General features: G+C 33.8%; 1 protein-coding gene and 1 pseudogene across 1 annotated transcript; one reads left to right on the top strand and one right to left on the bottom strand.

The window, feature by feature from the left end:
• Positions 1-983: 983 nt before the first annotated feature.
• Positions 984-8417, top strand: LOC142635416 (feruloyl CoA ortho-hydroxylase F6H1-3-like; annotated as a pseudogene).
• A 1480-nt stretch (positions 8418-9897) lies between these two features.
• LOC142636755 (prefoldin subunit 6) lies at positions 9898-17091 on the bottom strand. Its single transcript, XM_075811040.1, has 5 exons — positions 16895-17091; positions 16693-16763; positions 16303-16427; positions 14924-14984; positions 9898-10141 (listed from the first exon to the last, which is right to left on the bottom strand). Exons 1-5 carry the CDS (start codon positions 16971-16973, stop codon positions 10085-10087), a joined length of 393 nt encoding a protein of 130 aa, XP_075667155.1. The 5' UTR covers positions 16974-17091; the 3' UTR covers positions 9898-10084.
• Positions 17092-17730: the final 639 nt, after the last annotated feature.

Below are 17730 nucleotides of genomic sequence, written 5' to 3'. Positions count from 1 at the left end.
TCACTAACAATCTATGAAAAATAAGGTATATAGTTGATTACTTCTTGCTATGCTAAAGATTCTGATTCTCTTATGATTAAAACATACTACAACAAACAACCAAACAAAATCACACCAATGTACTCACATAACACTCATTCAACAAAAAAAAAAATCAAATATTAAATGACAATACCATTGCCATAAAATTCTGGTATGGGTTTTTTACCTGAGGTGATAGAAATTTCAATTTAATATGGAAGCAGCCGTGGATTTGTGGAGTAGCAGTGGATTTCAGTTCAGACTAAAAGCAAGACAGTCTGAATGGGAGCAGATGTAATGGTATAACGTAAGTATATCTTGATTCTAGCGATATTGATTTTACTTTAATAAAATTCTTTCACAACTCAATAATTTTATAGTCGGGTATATAACTCGATTTTAAAGTTATCAAGTTATGTACAGATTAAAAAAATGAAAATGTCACGTTGATGAGCCAATGTGGCAAAAATCTCATAAAAACTTGACTATAAGATCATCGAATTTTGTGCAAAACCCAATTACATTGATGTCAAGTTTAAAAACAAGGGCATACCCCTATATACTTTTGGAAATGGGGCAAAATGCTATAAATTTTTGGTGAAAGGGTCAAACCTCCATTTTGGCCGTAAGTCTTAAGTCACTTTTCTAAATGTTTTGATCATCAACTTTTTTTTCTAAATTAGACAACTGTGAAAGAGAACATTTATTTCTTGGTAACAATATTTCTTCAAAGTTGAAAAAAATAACAATTTCTTAGAAGAATTGTATTGTTCAAGAATTAAATAAAATGATGCCTTCATCTTATGTGTATATCTTACTATTTAAAGTTGGATTGGAATTAAAATTTTTTTCTTTTCTTTTGAGTCTTTTGGCTTACTATTTTGTAGAAGATTTTAATTGTACTAAGCTATGGATTTAATTTCCATGGTAAGAAAAATGGTACTTAGGGCATGTTGCACCACATGAAGGCGTGTAAGAAGCGACCTTTTTCCTGTGATGATAAGCAAAAACTATCTTTCCAAGCTAAGAGGGAAGGAGAAAGTGGTCCAAATGTGTCAGTGGTTGCAAACTATAGTGAAGAGAGGATAAGGTTGGTGCTAGCAAGGATGATCATTATTGTTGAATTACCTTCTAAATTTGTCGAGCGTCAATGCATTTAAGAATTTATGGCAATAGTTGAGCCTAGGTTTCCTATTCCCCATCACACTACTATTGCAAGGGCTTGTATGAAGTTTTATTCTAGTGAGATGGATATTTTGGGAAGGGTTTTTGTTGGGCAACGGGTTTGTGTGACAACGGATACTTGGACCTCCATACAAAATGATAGTCACCGCACACTTCATTGATGGGGATTGTACTTACCAAAAGAAAATCTTAAAATTTTTCCCTATAGCTAATCACAAAAGGGACACCATATGTAGGGCGGTTGAGTCATGTTTGTTGAAGTGGGGTGTAGACCGGTTGTTTACAATTACCACGAACAATGCTAGTTTTAATGATGTGACAATTGATTATGTGAAGAAGAAAACAAAAGAAAGAGATAGTAGCATATTGGGTGGTGAGTTCATGCATATGCGTTGTTGTGTGCATATCTTGAATTTGATAGTGCAAAGTGGGTTGAAGTCCATTCATAAATCAATTGCCAAGATTCAAAATGCAGTGCGATATGTAAGAGCCTCTCCCACAAGGTTTGAGAAGTTTCAAGAATGTGTTGAAAATAAGAAAATTAAAGCCAATTTTTTTTTGTCCCTTGATGTGCTAACAAGGTAGAATTCGACTTATCTCATATTAGATTGTGCTTTGAAATTTGTGAGAGCAATTGATAGGTTGCAAGAGGAGGATGGGCTGGAAGAGGAGGATAGACATTACAAACTTTATTTTTGTGAACCGGATGAAAATGGGAGAAAGCCCATTGATCCTCCTAACTATCTTAATTGGGAAAATGTCAAGACCTTTTTGAAATTTTTTGGCATATTTTATGAGGCGACACTTAGATTTTCTAGGTCTTTGTTTGTCACTTCTAATACATACTTCCATGAGCTAATTAACATTGAAGATCAATTGCAGTAGTTGTGTAGTGTTGATGGGGATCCACTTTTGAGGAGTATGGTGGTAGAGATAAAAAAAAAATATGATAAATATTGGGGAAGTATAGATAATATCAATTTGATGTTTTTTGTTGTTGTTGTTCTTGACCCAAGGTATAGATTGAAGTATGTCAAGTTTTGGTTCAGGGAATGGTATGGAAAGGATAAGGGAGATGCAATGAGCTCTAGGGTTCGGGATGCGTTGGAGAGGTTGTATATGGAAAGAGTGGGTCAAAATAGAGCCTTGAGTTCTAATGGTAGTGGTAGTAGTGCTTCATTGTCTAGGGACTCCGGGCCAAGTGTTGGTTATGCTTTATTGTCTGATCACATTAAAAGTTATAATAATATGTTTAAGCAACACTTGGCAAATGAGGACAGTGTGGAATGCAAATTTGAGTTTGATAGGTATTTGTTGGAATCTTTTGAGGACCATGATATGGAAAATTTTGACATTTTAATATGGTGGGAAATGAATTCTTCTAGATATCAAGTCATTTCCCAAATTGCTCGTGATGTATTGGCTATTCCTATTTTTATAGTTGCATCCGAGTCTGCTTTTAGTACAGGGGTTGTGTTTTGGATTTGTTCCGTAGTTCACTATCTCCTAATATAATTGAAGCCTTTATTTGTACCTAGAATTGGTAGAAGAATGCAAAGAAAAAAAAACCAATAAAGCTTCAGGTTTGCATGGATAATGTGGAGGATATGGATGGTTTTGAGATTGATACCGATAATATATATATATATATTTGTTAATTTTATTTGTTGTATGCATCAATTGTTTATTTATTTGTGCAATGCTTAAGAATCTTCTTTTTTTTTTTTTTTTGGAATGGGATTGTAGAAATTGCATCTGTTTGCTCAATGCCTATGGAGGAGGATCCAAGTACCGTTGTCTTGGATGATGATGAGTGATGTGCTGCTCTTTGTTTGGAGTTAGTTAGTAGTTAGTATTATGTAAGTATACTTGCTATTATCATTCATTTGTGCTAATTATAAATATTTTATGGTTTATAAAAGTTTTATTGTTATTAACACGTGTTTATTTTGTTTTGTTTTGTATTTTGTAGGAGTTCTAAAATGATGCATAGTGCACAGACTTATTGGACAAATGAACTTAGGAGAATTAGCATTCTTTTGCCTATATACTAATTATATCTATACATGTTATTGGTAATGGACTTTTCACTAATGGTAGTTATTTAGTTATTAATGAGTGGGATTATCATTAGGGATACAAGCAACTAGGATTTTTTTTGCCTAAATGCTAATTTAATTTATATATATTTATTTTGGCATTTGTGGACACCGACAAATGGTTCTATAATACGTTATTAAGTGGATACATTAATACTTATTGTTATTGACACTGACACACTCAGTGACACTAATGATATTATATGCTACATGATAGTGTTTTGGGAGTTGCGCTCTTATTGAGACAATTTCAAAAAAAAATTACATGGTGAATGAAATGAAAAAATTTGGACAATTTGTCATGTGTGAATAGGTTGGACAAGTTTATGATGAAATTTAGACAAATTGTTTATGTGTGTATGAAATGATAAAATTTGGACAGATTGTTTGTGTAAACAGATTTTTGAATAGATTGAACAGGTTTTTGAACAGATTTTATGTGTGATCAGGTTGAACATATTTTTTAAAAAAGTTTTTGTGAAATTTGAACAGATTTTGTTGCTATTTTTTAAACAGATTGAACAAATTTTGTGTGAACAAGTTGAACAGACTTTTTTATGAAGCTTTTGTGAAATTTGAACAGATTTTGTTGCTTTCTTGAACATATTGAACAGATTTTATATGTGAACAGGTTGAAAAAAAAACTTTATGAAGTTTCTGTGAAATTTGAACTAATTTTGTTGCTATTTTTTAAACAAATTGAACAGATTTTATGTGTGAACAAGTTGAACAAATTTTTTTTATTAAAAAAAAAATAGAATTTTTAATGTTACAAATTGACCAAACTGACCACAAAAAACCACACCACTATAGGTCGAAAAACTGACCCTAAGCAGCATGCATCAATTTTAATTATTAGAAAACCAATTCCTATCGGTTCGGTAATAAATTTGGAAAAAAACCGAGCCGACCAAACTACGCACACTCCTAGTTTTTAGTTGATTTTCCAGCAAAATTTCCAAGATTTTCAAAATTTCAAAAAAATTTCACTGGCTCAATCAATCGAAGCTGATCCTCAACCAATCGAAAATATCCAGTTTTTAGGCCAAAAGTTTGTCTCTCTCGATTCCTTTTCAATTGCTCCTCAATCAGTCAAAAATTTTCAAAACCTTCTTTTGATCGTTGCTCGATTCCTCTCGACCGATCGAAATTCCAAAATTTCAAATTCTTAAGGTTTGATAGATCAATTTTGTCCTATTCTCTCTTTCTCTTCAACTCCTCTCAATTGCTCTTCAAAAAAAAAATTGTCTTTTTTGAGTCAAAGCTTCAAGGGTTTTCTTTCTCATATCAAGTAAAACTTTTTTACACTTTCTTTTCATTCAAATTACATAAATTCATGCATTAATCTGACATTTTCTCTAAAATTTTTGAACTCAAATATTTTGGGGATTTTGATGATTTTGGCGTTTTGAGCTAATTTGTTCAATGGGTTTTTGTCTATGCATGATATATATATATATATATATATATGTTTCCTCTACTTTAATTTGAAAATTTTCATGGATTGTGAAAATTTTCGAAATTAGGGTTCATGTATTCTTGAGAATTTGGGGATTTTGTTCAATTGGGTAAAATTAACCATTGTCATTGATTAATTGTTTGATTATAACATGTTTTACACTTGTTGTGATAATCAATTTCTCAATTTGGGTGTTTTTGGAAAATTAGGGTTTATGTTCTTCATAAATTGGGGATTTTTCATAAAACTTGATTTTCTAGTTCAATTTTTCAAAATCATAAGAATTTGAATACCTCATTGCATTAGTTCATGCGTCAGTTGAGTCAATGCATCATATAGATTTTGAAGATTATATATATATATATATATATATATATATATATATATATATATATATATATATGTATGTATATATCTTGTTTATCTCTCTAACGTAGTTTGCCCTTGGTTTTGTGTTTCTGTTCTGATTCCTCCCTCTTTAGATCCTTAGAAATGGCCCCTAAGAAAGCTAAAACAAATGTCAAAACCAAACCCAAAATATTTGTAGGGTCCACTTCTACCTCTGATGAGGAATTTGATTAAACTAGGTTTCATACTCTTCCAAATGCTCAAAAGTTTGAGACTTTGGTTAAGTGTAGATCTATCTGGAATGAAAGACAGAGTAAGCTAGATGAGTTAGACTTGTTTTTCAAAAAAAAAATCTAGAGTCTAGGAGCCGATTGCCTCTTTGTACTAGTCTAGTGTCTCCTCCTGGTGCCCTGATTAGAGAATTCTATTCGAATCTCTTTATCCACTCTGCTTCATCCGATGGTCACTTCTTGACTACTTGGATTTGAGGTGAAGAATTTCAAATAACTAAGAAATAGTATTTGAAGCTCTTTACGTGCCTCTTGTTCATCTTGATGATGTCATGTCTCTTCTTTGTGGAAGATCTATCTCTTCGGTTTCTGAGCCTAGACTCCATTCTCATGAGTTAACTAAGCTTAACTACTTGATATTTAGGATTACTTGCCATAGCATCTTTCCTATCTCTCATGTTCATACCATTCCTATATATAGGTGTATCTTCTAGTATGCTCTTATTACTAGTGGTTCCTAAGAAAATAGTATTTGAAGCTCTTTTTGTGCCTCTTGTTCATAGACCAACCTATCCATTCACTATGTCTCCTCATCTAGATGAAGTCATGTCTCTTCTTTATGGAAGATCTATCTCTTGGGGTTCTAAGCCTAGACTCCATTATCATGAATTAACTGAGCTTAACTACTTGATGTTTAGGATTGCTTGCCATAACATTTTTTCTATCTCTCATATTCATACCATTCCTATATATATAGGTGTATCTTCTAGTACGCTTTTATTACTGGTGGTTCCATTTGCTTTCCCTCTCTTTTCATTCAAACCATCGTTGAGGTCCATAGGAACAACACTAGGAAACAACGTTTATTCTTTCCCATCTTTTGTTGTTTAAAACTTAAAAGTTTGGATTGTGACCGCTTAAAGTTATATAATAATTTTATTTGAGTGACTTTATTTCACTCAGTACTCTTGAGTGTAAGTGTAACCTCAATTTATTTAAAAATTGTGTCGTTTTAATTAAATCATTTCAAAAAAAAATTCTTTTTTGTAAAAAAATATTGTTATTTTTTCTTCATTTTCTATTTTTAAATTTTATGTAATTCATTTTTCTTTAAGAGGCACCATCGACACCAAAAGCCATCACCATCCACAACCGGCGTACCCTATCTAAACCACCATTATTGGTCTTATTTCAAAACTAAAGCCACTTTCATAGGGGCAGAGCCATAGCCATGGTTGGCGCTTTTAAAAAATCTTTTATAGTATGTACAATTATGAAAAATAGATTTAGTTTCAAAATTATAGGAGCTCCGCCCCCTTCCCCCAAATATTTGACTTAGTCCAATAATGCTCTTATAAATAGAAAATTTTGCTAATTAGTCTAATAGTTATAGAGACAAGGTAGTTTACGTTTTCTCAATTTCCTTCTTTTATAGTAAAAATTGCTCTTGTATCTATTGAAATTTTGGATCATAAGTGTGTTTGAAGACTTTAGTAGTTCAAATAAAATAAATTTTATTAACTTTGGTAGACAATTTTGTAATATATATTGAAAATAAAAATTTTATGAATTTCACAACGAAAATTATAAAAGAATTTTATCCTATGAAAGATTAATACTGAGCACAAATTTTATAGGATATACTAAAGTTCTTTTTGTTGATATTCTTGTATGTCTCATATCAAACTAGACAACTTTTTTATATTTAGAGGAGTTTAAACTTTAAAAGATGATAATTTTGTATACAACATATCTATAAATTATAACCTACTCTAATATTAAAATATTAAGGTTTATATGTATTTGTGTTTATGCATGTGTGTGGAGGTTTGTTTTGACTAATATGTTATACCACAATTTGGCCCCCAAACAAAATCTTGGCTTCGCCAATGCACAGTCACCATGAACCACCATCAAAAATCCATCTCAAACGAGTCAAACCTTTTTTTTTTTTTCATACCTAATTAATTCACCTCCAAACTTCTCACTTACCCAGCGCAAATCACAACTTGGACAAGCCACCATTGCCTTCAATTTCTTGAGAGGCACACGACAACCAACGCATATAGACACCCGCACACAAGCCAATTAGCACCCAACATCCCATAATGCTTATAAAATAGAGAAATGATATGTACACAACATTTTCACAACATTTTTACAACAAATCCTAAATGGTAGGTTGTTACTGGTTGTTATTGTTAGGGCAAAAAAGTAATCTTCATGTTAAGTTCAAATTTGAACCAATAACAATTAACCATCTATGATTTGTTGTAAAAATGTTGTGGACGTAGCATCTCTCTATAAAATACCTAGTCCCCAGCTACATCACAACCAAGCAATATAGATTATAGGCTTATATAATATTAGGGTTTACACTCCAAATTTTTGGACAAAATCAAAATGACTTTAAACTAAAAGGGTTCAATTTACAATTTAGTCCATGCTTTAGTTTGGTAAACTAAATTACTTTTATCGGTGAACTAATTGTTGTTTGCTTTTAGGGATCAATTTCTGGAATACATGAGGAGTTTTGAATTGGTTATCAAAAGGTTATTAGAGGCACTAATGAAAAGATTAAATGTGAAAGAAATTGATAAGACAAAAGAATCTCTCTTAATGGGTTCATAGAGAATTAACCTTAACTACTATCTTATATGTCCTAGTCCTGAGCTCACAGTGGGAGTAAGTCATCACTATGATGTGTCAACCGTTACTATCCTCCTTTAGAATGATATTGGTGGACTCTACGTGTGAGGAAACAACAATAGTTGGGTTCATATTCCACCTATAAGTGGCTCCCTTGTGATTAATGTTGGTGATGCATTGCAAATAATGAGCAATGGTTGATACAAGAGCATTGAGCATCGTGTTGTTGCCAATGGAGGCAAGAGTAGGACTTCAATTCCAATTTTCGTTAATCCTAGGCCATGTGACATGATTGGTCCTTTCTCACAAGTGTTTGCAGGGGTGGAGAAAGCACTATACAAGCAAGTTCCTTTTACAGATTATGCCAAGCATTTCTTTAGGAAGGCTCATAATGGGAAGAACACAACTGAATTAGCAAAAGTTTGATGTTTTTCTGAGGTGTGTTGTGAGGTTGTTCTATTGCAATGGAAATAATTTTGATGAAATGAAACTGGGTCTAATAGGATTAAGTCTCTCTCTCTCTCTCTCTCTCTCTCTCTCTCTCTCTCTCTCTCTCTCTCTCTCTCTCTCTCTCTCTCTCTCTCTCTCTCTCTCTCTCTCTCTCTCTCTCTCTCTCGTCATCATGTCCTTCATGACGTTCTCCAACTTCAACATTTCTCTTCTAATGAATATCATGCTTCTCTCCAAATTCAAGTTCTCTCTTTTTACCACCGCACACCCTTAGTGCGATGGTCACTCCACAAGTGCTTGTAGGGTGTGAGGGGCACGAGCCGAGGTTCAAGTTTCCATGAAAGAGCTTCACACACATATACACTTAACTTAGGCTAGAGTAAAAATTATATCTTGTATAAAATATAAATATTTTTTTTTTTTTTTTTTTTGAGAATCCCTCTCTAGATTCAAGTTGGTATTAAATTTGCCACATTAAGTTTGTACAGGGATGTTAGATCTGTTAGGGCTCATTAATGTTAGATTTATTAAGGTCCAAGCATATCACTCACCCTCAATTGCTCCCCCAAGCTTTTCGCCTTTTCCTCCATAGTCTTTTCTTTCCCGTGTATTGCTAAATGCTTGTTCCTGCATTCTCACGTGTCATATGATTTGTTATCTCTGGTTTTATTGACCAGCTCTTGCTCCTCTCGTTCCGAGATGGTATATATGTTTCAGGTGTATACACCCAACCTCTCACAACACGAGACCCGCACATTAGTTAGTATCGCATCAACAATACAATCCTCTGCATAAGCATTTGTTTGTTCACCACTATGCTTTCAGTTATCAAAAAATCAGAGGCATATATCTTCATTTTCTGCTCTTGGCCTCGGCCACCCTTGCGTACAATTTGAATACCCTCCTAAAATGTTTCTTCATTAAGGAATTAAAATGGCTGTAACAAACATTCCTTCTTGGCATGCCCAATTCTCATATTAAATAGATAACAAAGGGTCCTTTATTCCCTGTCCCCTAAAACTGTAGTTTGAACTCCTCAAGGCTCAAGGCATTACAAAATGGAGATTTTGGTGCCACACTAACTTGATCAATTTTAAATCCTACAGACCCTTCACTTAAAAATGACTTCCAATTAGAACTGCGTTTTTAGCACAATCTTGGTTTTAAACAAAACATAATAAAACAAAAAACAAAAAACAAATGCAACAACGGTCAAAGGCATATTGATTCCATGGTATAGCAGAGTACATTTGACGGGTGAGAACTGAGAATATCCCAATTCAGTTTCAAGCATAATTCATCAATTATTATTCTGTTTAATGGCAAAGCATTATGTTTTCATTTAACGTTTAGCAAATCCAGATTCCCTTTTTTAAAAATAATAAAAAAATGAAAAATAAAAATACAAGAGAGAGAGAGAGAGAGAGAGAGAGAGAGAGAGAGTTTGGAAGAAGGATAGCTAAACACAAAAATCGATATCACAAACAATTTTAACATTCCACAACGGCTATGACTATGACAATAGTAAGAGTTTGTAATAGGAAATGCAACCTCAATTAGAAACAAGTATCTACATCCAAGCATCCATAGAGATTTATAAAACATGTTAAAAATCCAAAGGTGAATACTAATGTGAAAGCAAACTATGCTTTGGCTTTTCCAGCCTGGAGAGACTGAATCCTCTCTTGTAACTTGAAGATCTGCAAGATGACAACCAATAAAAAGATTAATGTCATTAAAAAATATGACCAAAACTTGATGAATTAGTACACAAACGTATATAGCTGAAATTTTAACAAGCAAACAATAAGTGAACAAAAGGTTTCAACATTGCATGGTGTGCACCACTGATATTTAACCAGAGTATACAAAGATTTTTTGGCTAAACCATAAAGAAATTATTTCTCCAACAATCTTTAAAACGAAAATTTGAAGTAGCAAAATTTAGCTACAAAACATCAAGACAAACTTGTAAGCAACTAGGTATCAGAATTTTGAGAAAGTATATCTTGTGGCAGGTAAACCAAGTCAGCCATATAACAAGCCAAAGCTAATGAGTGAATGTCATGTAATTCAATTTTACACTCTTTTGTCAAAGTTGGTCCCGCCAACCTCCCACATGGTGTTTGCTCATTGGCTTTTTACGTGGTTGCCTTGGTATGCTTATTACAAGAGATATTTTCTCCAAAATTTTACACTTGCCAACTCCGCCCTAAAGTCAATAATCAACAAAAACAAACAAAGCAGAAGTGAAAGCAATGAGGAAATTCTGGCTGGGAGGAGAGGGATTTTTTTTTTTTTTTAACTTGTAAACCACAGAAGCAGAACTCCTCACTTTTGCTTTCAGTTAAAGAATAAGAACAAGTTTGATGAAAAATCACATTGAGTCACAAGAAATACTTCATTGCTAGTCTACTTCCCAAAAAGCATACACCCAAATCCTATTTTCCCTAGGATGTTGATCAATTATTCGATTAGTTGAAGATTTTTATTTTTATTTTTTATTACTATAAGTGGCTAAAGTGAGATTCTACTAAAATTAAGCAGAGATATTGAAGAAAGAATCTTGTGCTCAATCTGCTAACATCTATCTAGTCCTTTAAAACAAAAAAGAGGATTAAGAAGGCAAAGCATGGAACTCAGCATCAGACTAAAGAGAGTGCACATCTCAACCTTCCCACTGTGGTTAGGAAACTATTATCATGTCCAAATTTCCAGAGTGTTAAGGCTTAGAAATGTTTATATTGCATTTATATGTATTGCGGAGGTTAAGACTATATTTCATATTTTTAATCAAATTTTAAGAGTGGATTTCATTTCTATAACAGATCTTATTCAATATTAGACGGCCAAAACAATTTTTTTTACAACAGAGAATGTGGGTAAAGGAATTACATATAACATAAGCAAATTGAAGATGAAATGGGAAATTGTGCATATTTAAGACCACGTGTAGCATCTGCCATGAAGCAACTAATTCATTCTATAGGCATCCTATATACCCCTTAAGAGATTAAGATGACATATGAGAGAGTTCCAGTTACCCTTAACAGAACAGACAAATCTTGAGAAAAGCTTTAAAACAAACAATAGGAACAATCACGTAGCCTTGAAAGAAAAAAAAATGTAGATTTTTACAGTGAGTTATCAGCATGTAAGCCTCCTTAGCAATCACCTGTTCTAGATAAACCAATCTTATTGTTTATAGTAACAAAATATATATACACCAATATTTATGGCAAATCATCATCTAATTTCCTGTTTCTATTGAAAAATTAAATTGTCGTTTAACTGGAAAAAAATGGGATAACTTTCAAAAATATAATCTGTTTAAATAACGCATAAAGTTAACAAATTGCAGAGAAATTTAATATCAATTGTTGTATTTGCACTGTGCATTTATTTAATTCCTTTCTAACCTTATTACCCAAATACTCAAAACAACACCAAATCTAAGTATCTAACACAAATACACAAAACCAAACCAGTTCTAACCCAAATACCTTATTATATAAACCAAAATCTAAAATCAAACCTGAATTAAAACCAGTCCATCCAAAGTACTCAAGCCTAAACCTAACAGAAAAAGAGAAAACTTTACCAACGATATCTCTATTCGCACCTTGTGCAGTCTCTGTATGGCGGTTTTGGTCGTCTGATGGGGGGCGTTAGAGTGGTGGTATCTCTCTTTGAGTAGAATCTGTCCTTCTATTTTATTTTTAGTATTTTATTATTAAAAATAACCTTACCCATGACGGTTCCAGCAGTATGACGGTTGAGGAAAGCCAGGTTTCTGGTGGTTGGGAATGGACAGTGGCAGGGGCAGCCCTGAGATGTCTCTCTTTCTCTCTCTGCGCCTTACAAACTCTCAACCTCTCTGTATCTCTCTCAATCCTTTTGGGCTTTTGTATTTAGTTAAACAGTTTTATTGAATTGTATTAAGTTAAACGGTGTTTTAGTACTACTGAAACAGTATAATGTTTCGTTTTTTTATTGTAAACGTGGCAGAAAGTTAGATAGGCTTTTTTCCCTATGTGGCAGAACAGCCTTAATTGTAGGAAAAAGCTTCTGCTTTTATATATAGTATTAGATTAGATTTTCAGAAAAACATACCAAGGCTTGCATAAAAAGCCCTTCATCTTAGCTTCACGGTTATTGGAACTCTAAACTGGACACGGAAAATTGACATCACAAATCAGCCATTGGCTATGAAATGTATCCCTCTTTCTAGGTTTTAAGTTGGTTGAAATAAATGGCAAGAAAGGATTGCTGGGAAGAAGGGGGAAAATGGAAAGAAGGTAAAGTTTGATAGGAGCCTAAAGATAAAGAAAGGAAAAATAGATACATTATTTTACCATTATACCCTGATTGGAATGGCTAATGGAGGAGAGCCAACCGCATACCTATGATGCACGGACGCGGCGCCGGAGGTGCCGCACCCGCGTCCGACGCGCGAGGGAAGCCGCTACTCGCGTGTCGGGCCGCGTCTGCCACGTGGTTTCTTCCTTTTTTCAGCCGACTCACGCCGACGCAGCCTGAAACGCGCCGACTCGGCGCCGATTCGGTCCGATTCGGCCAGAATCGGGCCGTATCGGGTCGTATCGGCCGGCGACCGAAACGGCCGAAACATACCAAAATCGGCCTTGAATCTCGCCGGAACAGCTGAAATCGGCTTTGAATGAGGCCCAAACACCCTAAATATGTCCTTCCTCAATTTATTTTGAATATCTGTTGCTTCTTTTTGTCTTTTCTTTTTGGTTTTGTGTTTTGTTTTGTGTTTCTTGCCTTCTTCTTTCTTTGTTTTGTGAATCAAGGCATAGTAATATGTTTTTTAAGAATATTTTAATTGTAAAAATATATAGAAAATATAAATAAAAATATTTTTAATAATTTTTTAATTGCCGAGTCCCGCCGCACCCGCACCCACCTTTTTCAAAAATTGCTGAGTCCCACACCCACACCCACACCCGCACCCGAGTCCCAAAACGCACCCGTGCCAGAAAGTTAGATAGGCTTTTTTTCCTATGTTGCAGAACAGCCTTAATTGTAGGAAAAAGCTTCTGCTTTTATATATAGTATTAGATTAGATTTTCAGAAAAAACATACCAAGGCTTGCATAAAAAGCCCTTCATCTTAGCTTCACGGTTATTGGAACTCTAAACTGGACACAGAAAATTGACATCACAAATCAGCCATTGGCTATGAAATGTATCCCTCTTTCTAGGTTTTAAGTTGGTTGAAATAAATGGCAAGAAAGGATTGCTGGGAAGAAGGGGGAAAATGGAAAGAAGGTAAAGTTTGATAGGAGCCTAAAGATGAAGAAAGGAAAAATAGATACATTATTTTAACATTATACCCTGATTGGAATGGCTAATGGAGGAGAGGCAACCGCATTCCCTCTTAACAAGCCTTCATTCCTCCAATCTGTCCACATTGGGAGCATTGAAAATGGTGGGTGCAGAAGAAGCCCCATCCTTTTAATTTTCCTTTACCTTCTATCCTTTCAACTAAATAACAAAAAAAGTGCACCTCCACTTCCATTCCTCCCTCTCAACCCCCTTTACATTCTTTCACTTGCATGAGCTCAAGGACCTACTTTTTAAAACCACTCTCAACAAGCTTGCTTCCCTCTTCGACATATGTCCACTGTTGAGAGAGTTGAAAATGGTGTTCTCCAAGGAGAGGGAGACCTCATCCTTTCACTCTAATCCTCCTCCAATACTTTCAATTTAGGTCAGTAGACTTCTATGAACTATGTGAATTGCCACAATCCCTAATCAAACAATAATATTGTCACATACATCTCTAACAATTCTATTAAATCAACCAAAACTTACTATCTTAAAATTTTCAACTTCCTAAACCACGGAAAATCTACAACCTTCATCTATATTAAACATCATGCATAAATGACACCCAAGATCATGGTTTGATCTTGAAGAAAACCAAACACAGTGTTCGAGTAAGAACTTCAAATCCAAACAACTAATTTTTGCAAATACATATATATTAGTTACCTTCCACAACAACAATAAAAAGCCTGAGTCCCAAAATTTTGGGGTCAACTACAGATGCTCCACAAGTGAATCTTCTTATGCTAAATGTGACAAGTGGAACATACATTTATTTTACTCAAGTATCACAGAAGAATTTTTATAAATTTAATTCACAGTGCAAGATAACATGTCACCAGAAAATCTTGCACACTGCAAGCTTCTAACTAGAAAAATGGAATTTTGGCATAGGAGTTTGTGTAAATTTCTATCAATATGTTGCGATGAGCTATAAACATCCAGTTTTCCACAAATTCCCAAATATTCCATCAAATGCCATTCTGAAAACAATTTTTATAATTTGATACACGTTAAGATTCTTCACCTAGTAACAACTCATTATCATGAGTATGATGAACTTGAAAAACTAATGATATAACGGTCAGAACTGCACATGTGTGTGTGCATGTGGAAAGGTAGAATACAAACCGCTTCTTTCTTGCTATTCTGCTTCTCCTCCAAGTCTTGAAGATTGCCATCAAGTCGTTTCCTAGTATGCAGAAAAAATTTTACAGTCAAATACATGCAGCAGCAACAATAATAATTAGATGATGATGATGACAATGATGCATTTTTTATAATAGTAATGAAGCATTATTAATAAGAACAACTACTTCATGTTCATGATGATGAACACAAATATTCTCAATCAATTACAAAGTATCAACCATCAAATCTAAGAGAAGAATGAAACTCAAATATAGAAGTACAATGAGTAACCCCAAGCCCAGGACCACTCAAACAAGGTGTGAAGCAGTAATGATTTCAATTTATCCAAGGATATTTCAGAGTCTGTAAATGTGCAAGAAGAAATTTGATGGTACAGAGAACTATAGAATGCAAGAGTATATTTTTCAAATAAACCCAAAAATTTATACTGATAAGAGGTGAGACCATCCACCAGAACTGAAAAAATTTCACATCCCCACATAGAGCATTCCAGTAAAAGATATCATAGGATATCAGTTCCAAGTAATAGTGCAAAGCATCAAGAGAGAGAGAGAGAGAGAGAGTAAAATAAAATAAAAAATAACATAGGAAACAATATAACCTGAAAAATCCAAGTTCCTTACAAAAAAAATAAATAAATAAGCAGCAGAACATTGAAAAAATGATTATTTACGTGAATAAAAGCATAAAAAAAAATTATAGGCTGCATGAATTCCCGTGCCATTTTTATTAGAATATGCATCAAGTTATTTGTTGTAAGGAAGTGTAATGATAGAGATGTGAAATATGTTATGTGATCATATTCTGCATTGTTCATTGTGTAGACACTCTTTCCATTATATGGGTTAAATTCAAACTTAAGGAGATTTGTCTGTCGTTGATTGAAATTTTCTGCTGTGAGACATATTTTGAACGGCAGATAGCTAACTCGCACAATTTTTTTTACAATAAACTATCCTACATACCTAGTCAAGCTTTGGACATCCAAAAATGCATTTAGTTACTTTAGTAACTACTAAATGAGGAAGCTAAGGACTTTAATTTATAAAAAGTAACAGAGCCAATGACTCTTTTGAGCAAACTGACTTCATTTTATCAACAACAAAAAAAAGTGGTTAGAGAAGTATATGCCTTTATCAGTACAAGAAACATGAAGTTATCATTTATGAGGGTAAAGTGCAGTTTTTTCCCCAGGTAGTAACCTCATACTACAGACTAACTATGAAAATGACTAAAAATTACCATCTATACTTTCCTATTACCATCTATCCAAAATTCATGATTCCATAAATCTTACTTTTCAACTAGTGGATAAAAAGATGCAAAGATTGCAAGAATGAGTTCCAAAGTAAGCATACAATTCAGCTGAGATATATTCAATTCTCTTGCGCACATTTGCATTTGCCTCTGCTAAATCCTGCTTCACAAGAACTGGACCGATCAATTTGTACACGTTTGCATCTTCATTCAATATATCCAACTCCTACAAACACAAACAAAGAGTTCAAACCTAATTGATAATACCACCTCGTTCGCTTGCAATCAAAACCCTTAGAATCCTTCATTCAGTCAAATCCAATACAAACCTAATCAGCATTATGGAAAATTGCATCGCGTAAAACTTCCAAAATATACACCCAACAGCATTTCACTTAACTTAAGATTTTTATTTTCACTTTCCTTCTGCTAAAAACTTCATTTTCCTACTAAACAAACAGATATTAAAAAGGGGAAAGAGGGAGAGAGACCTTGAGGACGAGCTCATTCTCGCCGAGCTGGATAGTGTACTTCTTTCTCACTTGGTGATTCTTCGCAATATCTGACAAATTATATACCATATTAGAGCGCTTCAATTTCTCACAAACACCAAAATCAATCTAGCCATCGATAACCCAAATTTGGGTGTAAATACTAATACCATATAATATTAAATAAATAAAAAATACATGCCTTTTTGGAGTTTGCTGAGATCGTTAGATTTGGCTTCGAAATCGCGCTGTAGCTCTCGAATAACGGTTGAGGAAGACATTTGTGTGTGCTTCGTCTTCTTCTTCTTCTTCTTCTGGTTTCTGACTCTCGCTCTGCTGCTGAGTTCTCTGGTTTGGGTTTTTGAGCGATTTTGCAAAATGGGACCTTTGCTAATAGCTATGGGCCCATGTCGGGGCAGAATATGGGTGAGTTTATGTTGGATTAACCGATTAGGCCTAATTGGGCTCAAAAGCCCAAGTGTATATTATTGGGCTCAGTTTGTAACACAGCTGCCTCTTAACCTTCTCTTCTCCAGAGTTCATAGAGAAACTCATTATACAATTCTTATTAAAGATTTTAATACTCATTAATAAAAATGGATTTGGATCAGGTGCAAATATTCATCCGCACTCGCAAAATATTTTTACAATAATTTTTACGTTTTTTACTTTTCTTACTTTCTTGTTCATTGTGTCAAAATTGAAAGTTTTTTTTTTCAACTCTTAATCTCTTCTATTGATAGCTATTTCATTAACTAATGTATAATTACACTTGCTCCAAGTCCGATAAAAATTACTAAGATATCTTGTCACTATAAAATTATTTGACAAAGAAACCCAAAAAAGAGAGATTGTTTCTTTTTGCAATGTCAAAAATTGGACTTAAACAACGCCCTTTTTTAAAAGGAATTAGTCAACACTTATCATACTTGTACAAATGGGATTAAATTGGCTAAAGGACTAAATTGAGAAAGGTATAGGGACTAAATTGAAGTAGTACCATAGTAATTGGTTCATTTTTGCCACATCATCATCTTT

Source organism: Castanea sativa, chromosome 5 (genome assembly GCF_040712315.1).
Source record: "Castanea sativa cultivar Marrone di Chiusa Pesio chromosome 5, ASM4071231v1".
Classification (NCBI taxonomy): Eukaryota; Viridiplantae; Streptophyta; class Magnoliopsida; order Fagales; family Fagaceae; genus Castanea; species Castanea sativa.
The sequence above is the reverse complement of the archived record's forward strand: the minus strand, read 5'-3'. Positions and strand labels throughout refer to the sequence as shown.

Coding starts and splice junctions, on each gene's coding strand:
- LOC142636755 (XM_075811040.1), bottom strand. CDS start 16,973: ATGTCTTCCTCAACCGTTATTCGAGAGCTACAGCGCGATTTCGAAGCC. Junction 16,428..16,692: donor AGAATGAGCTCGTCCTCAAG/GTCTCTCTCCCT, acceptor TTGTGTTTGTAG/GAGTTGGATATATTGAATGA. Junction 10,142..14,923: donor AGAATAGCAAGAAAGAAGCG/GTTTGTATTCTA, acceptor GTCATCTTGCAG/ATCTTCAAGTTACAAGAGAG.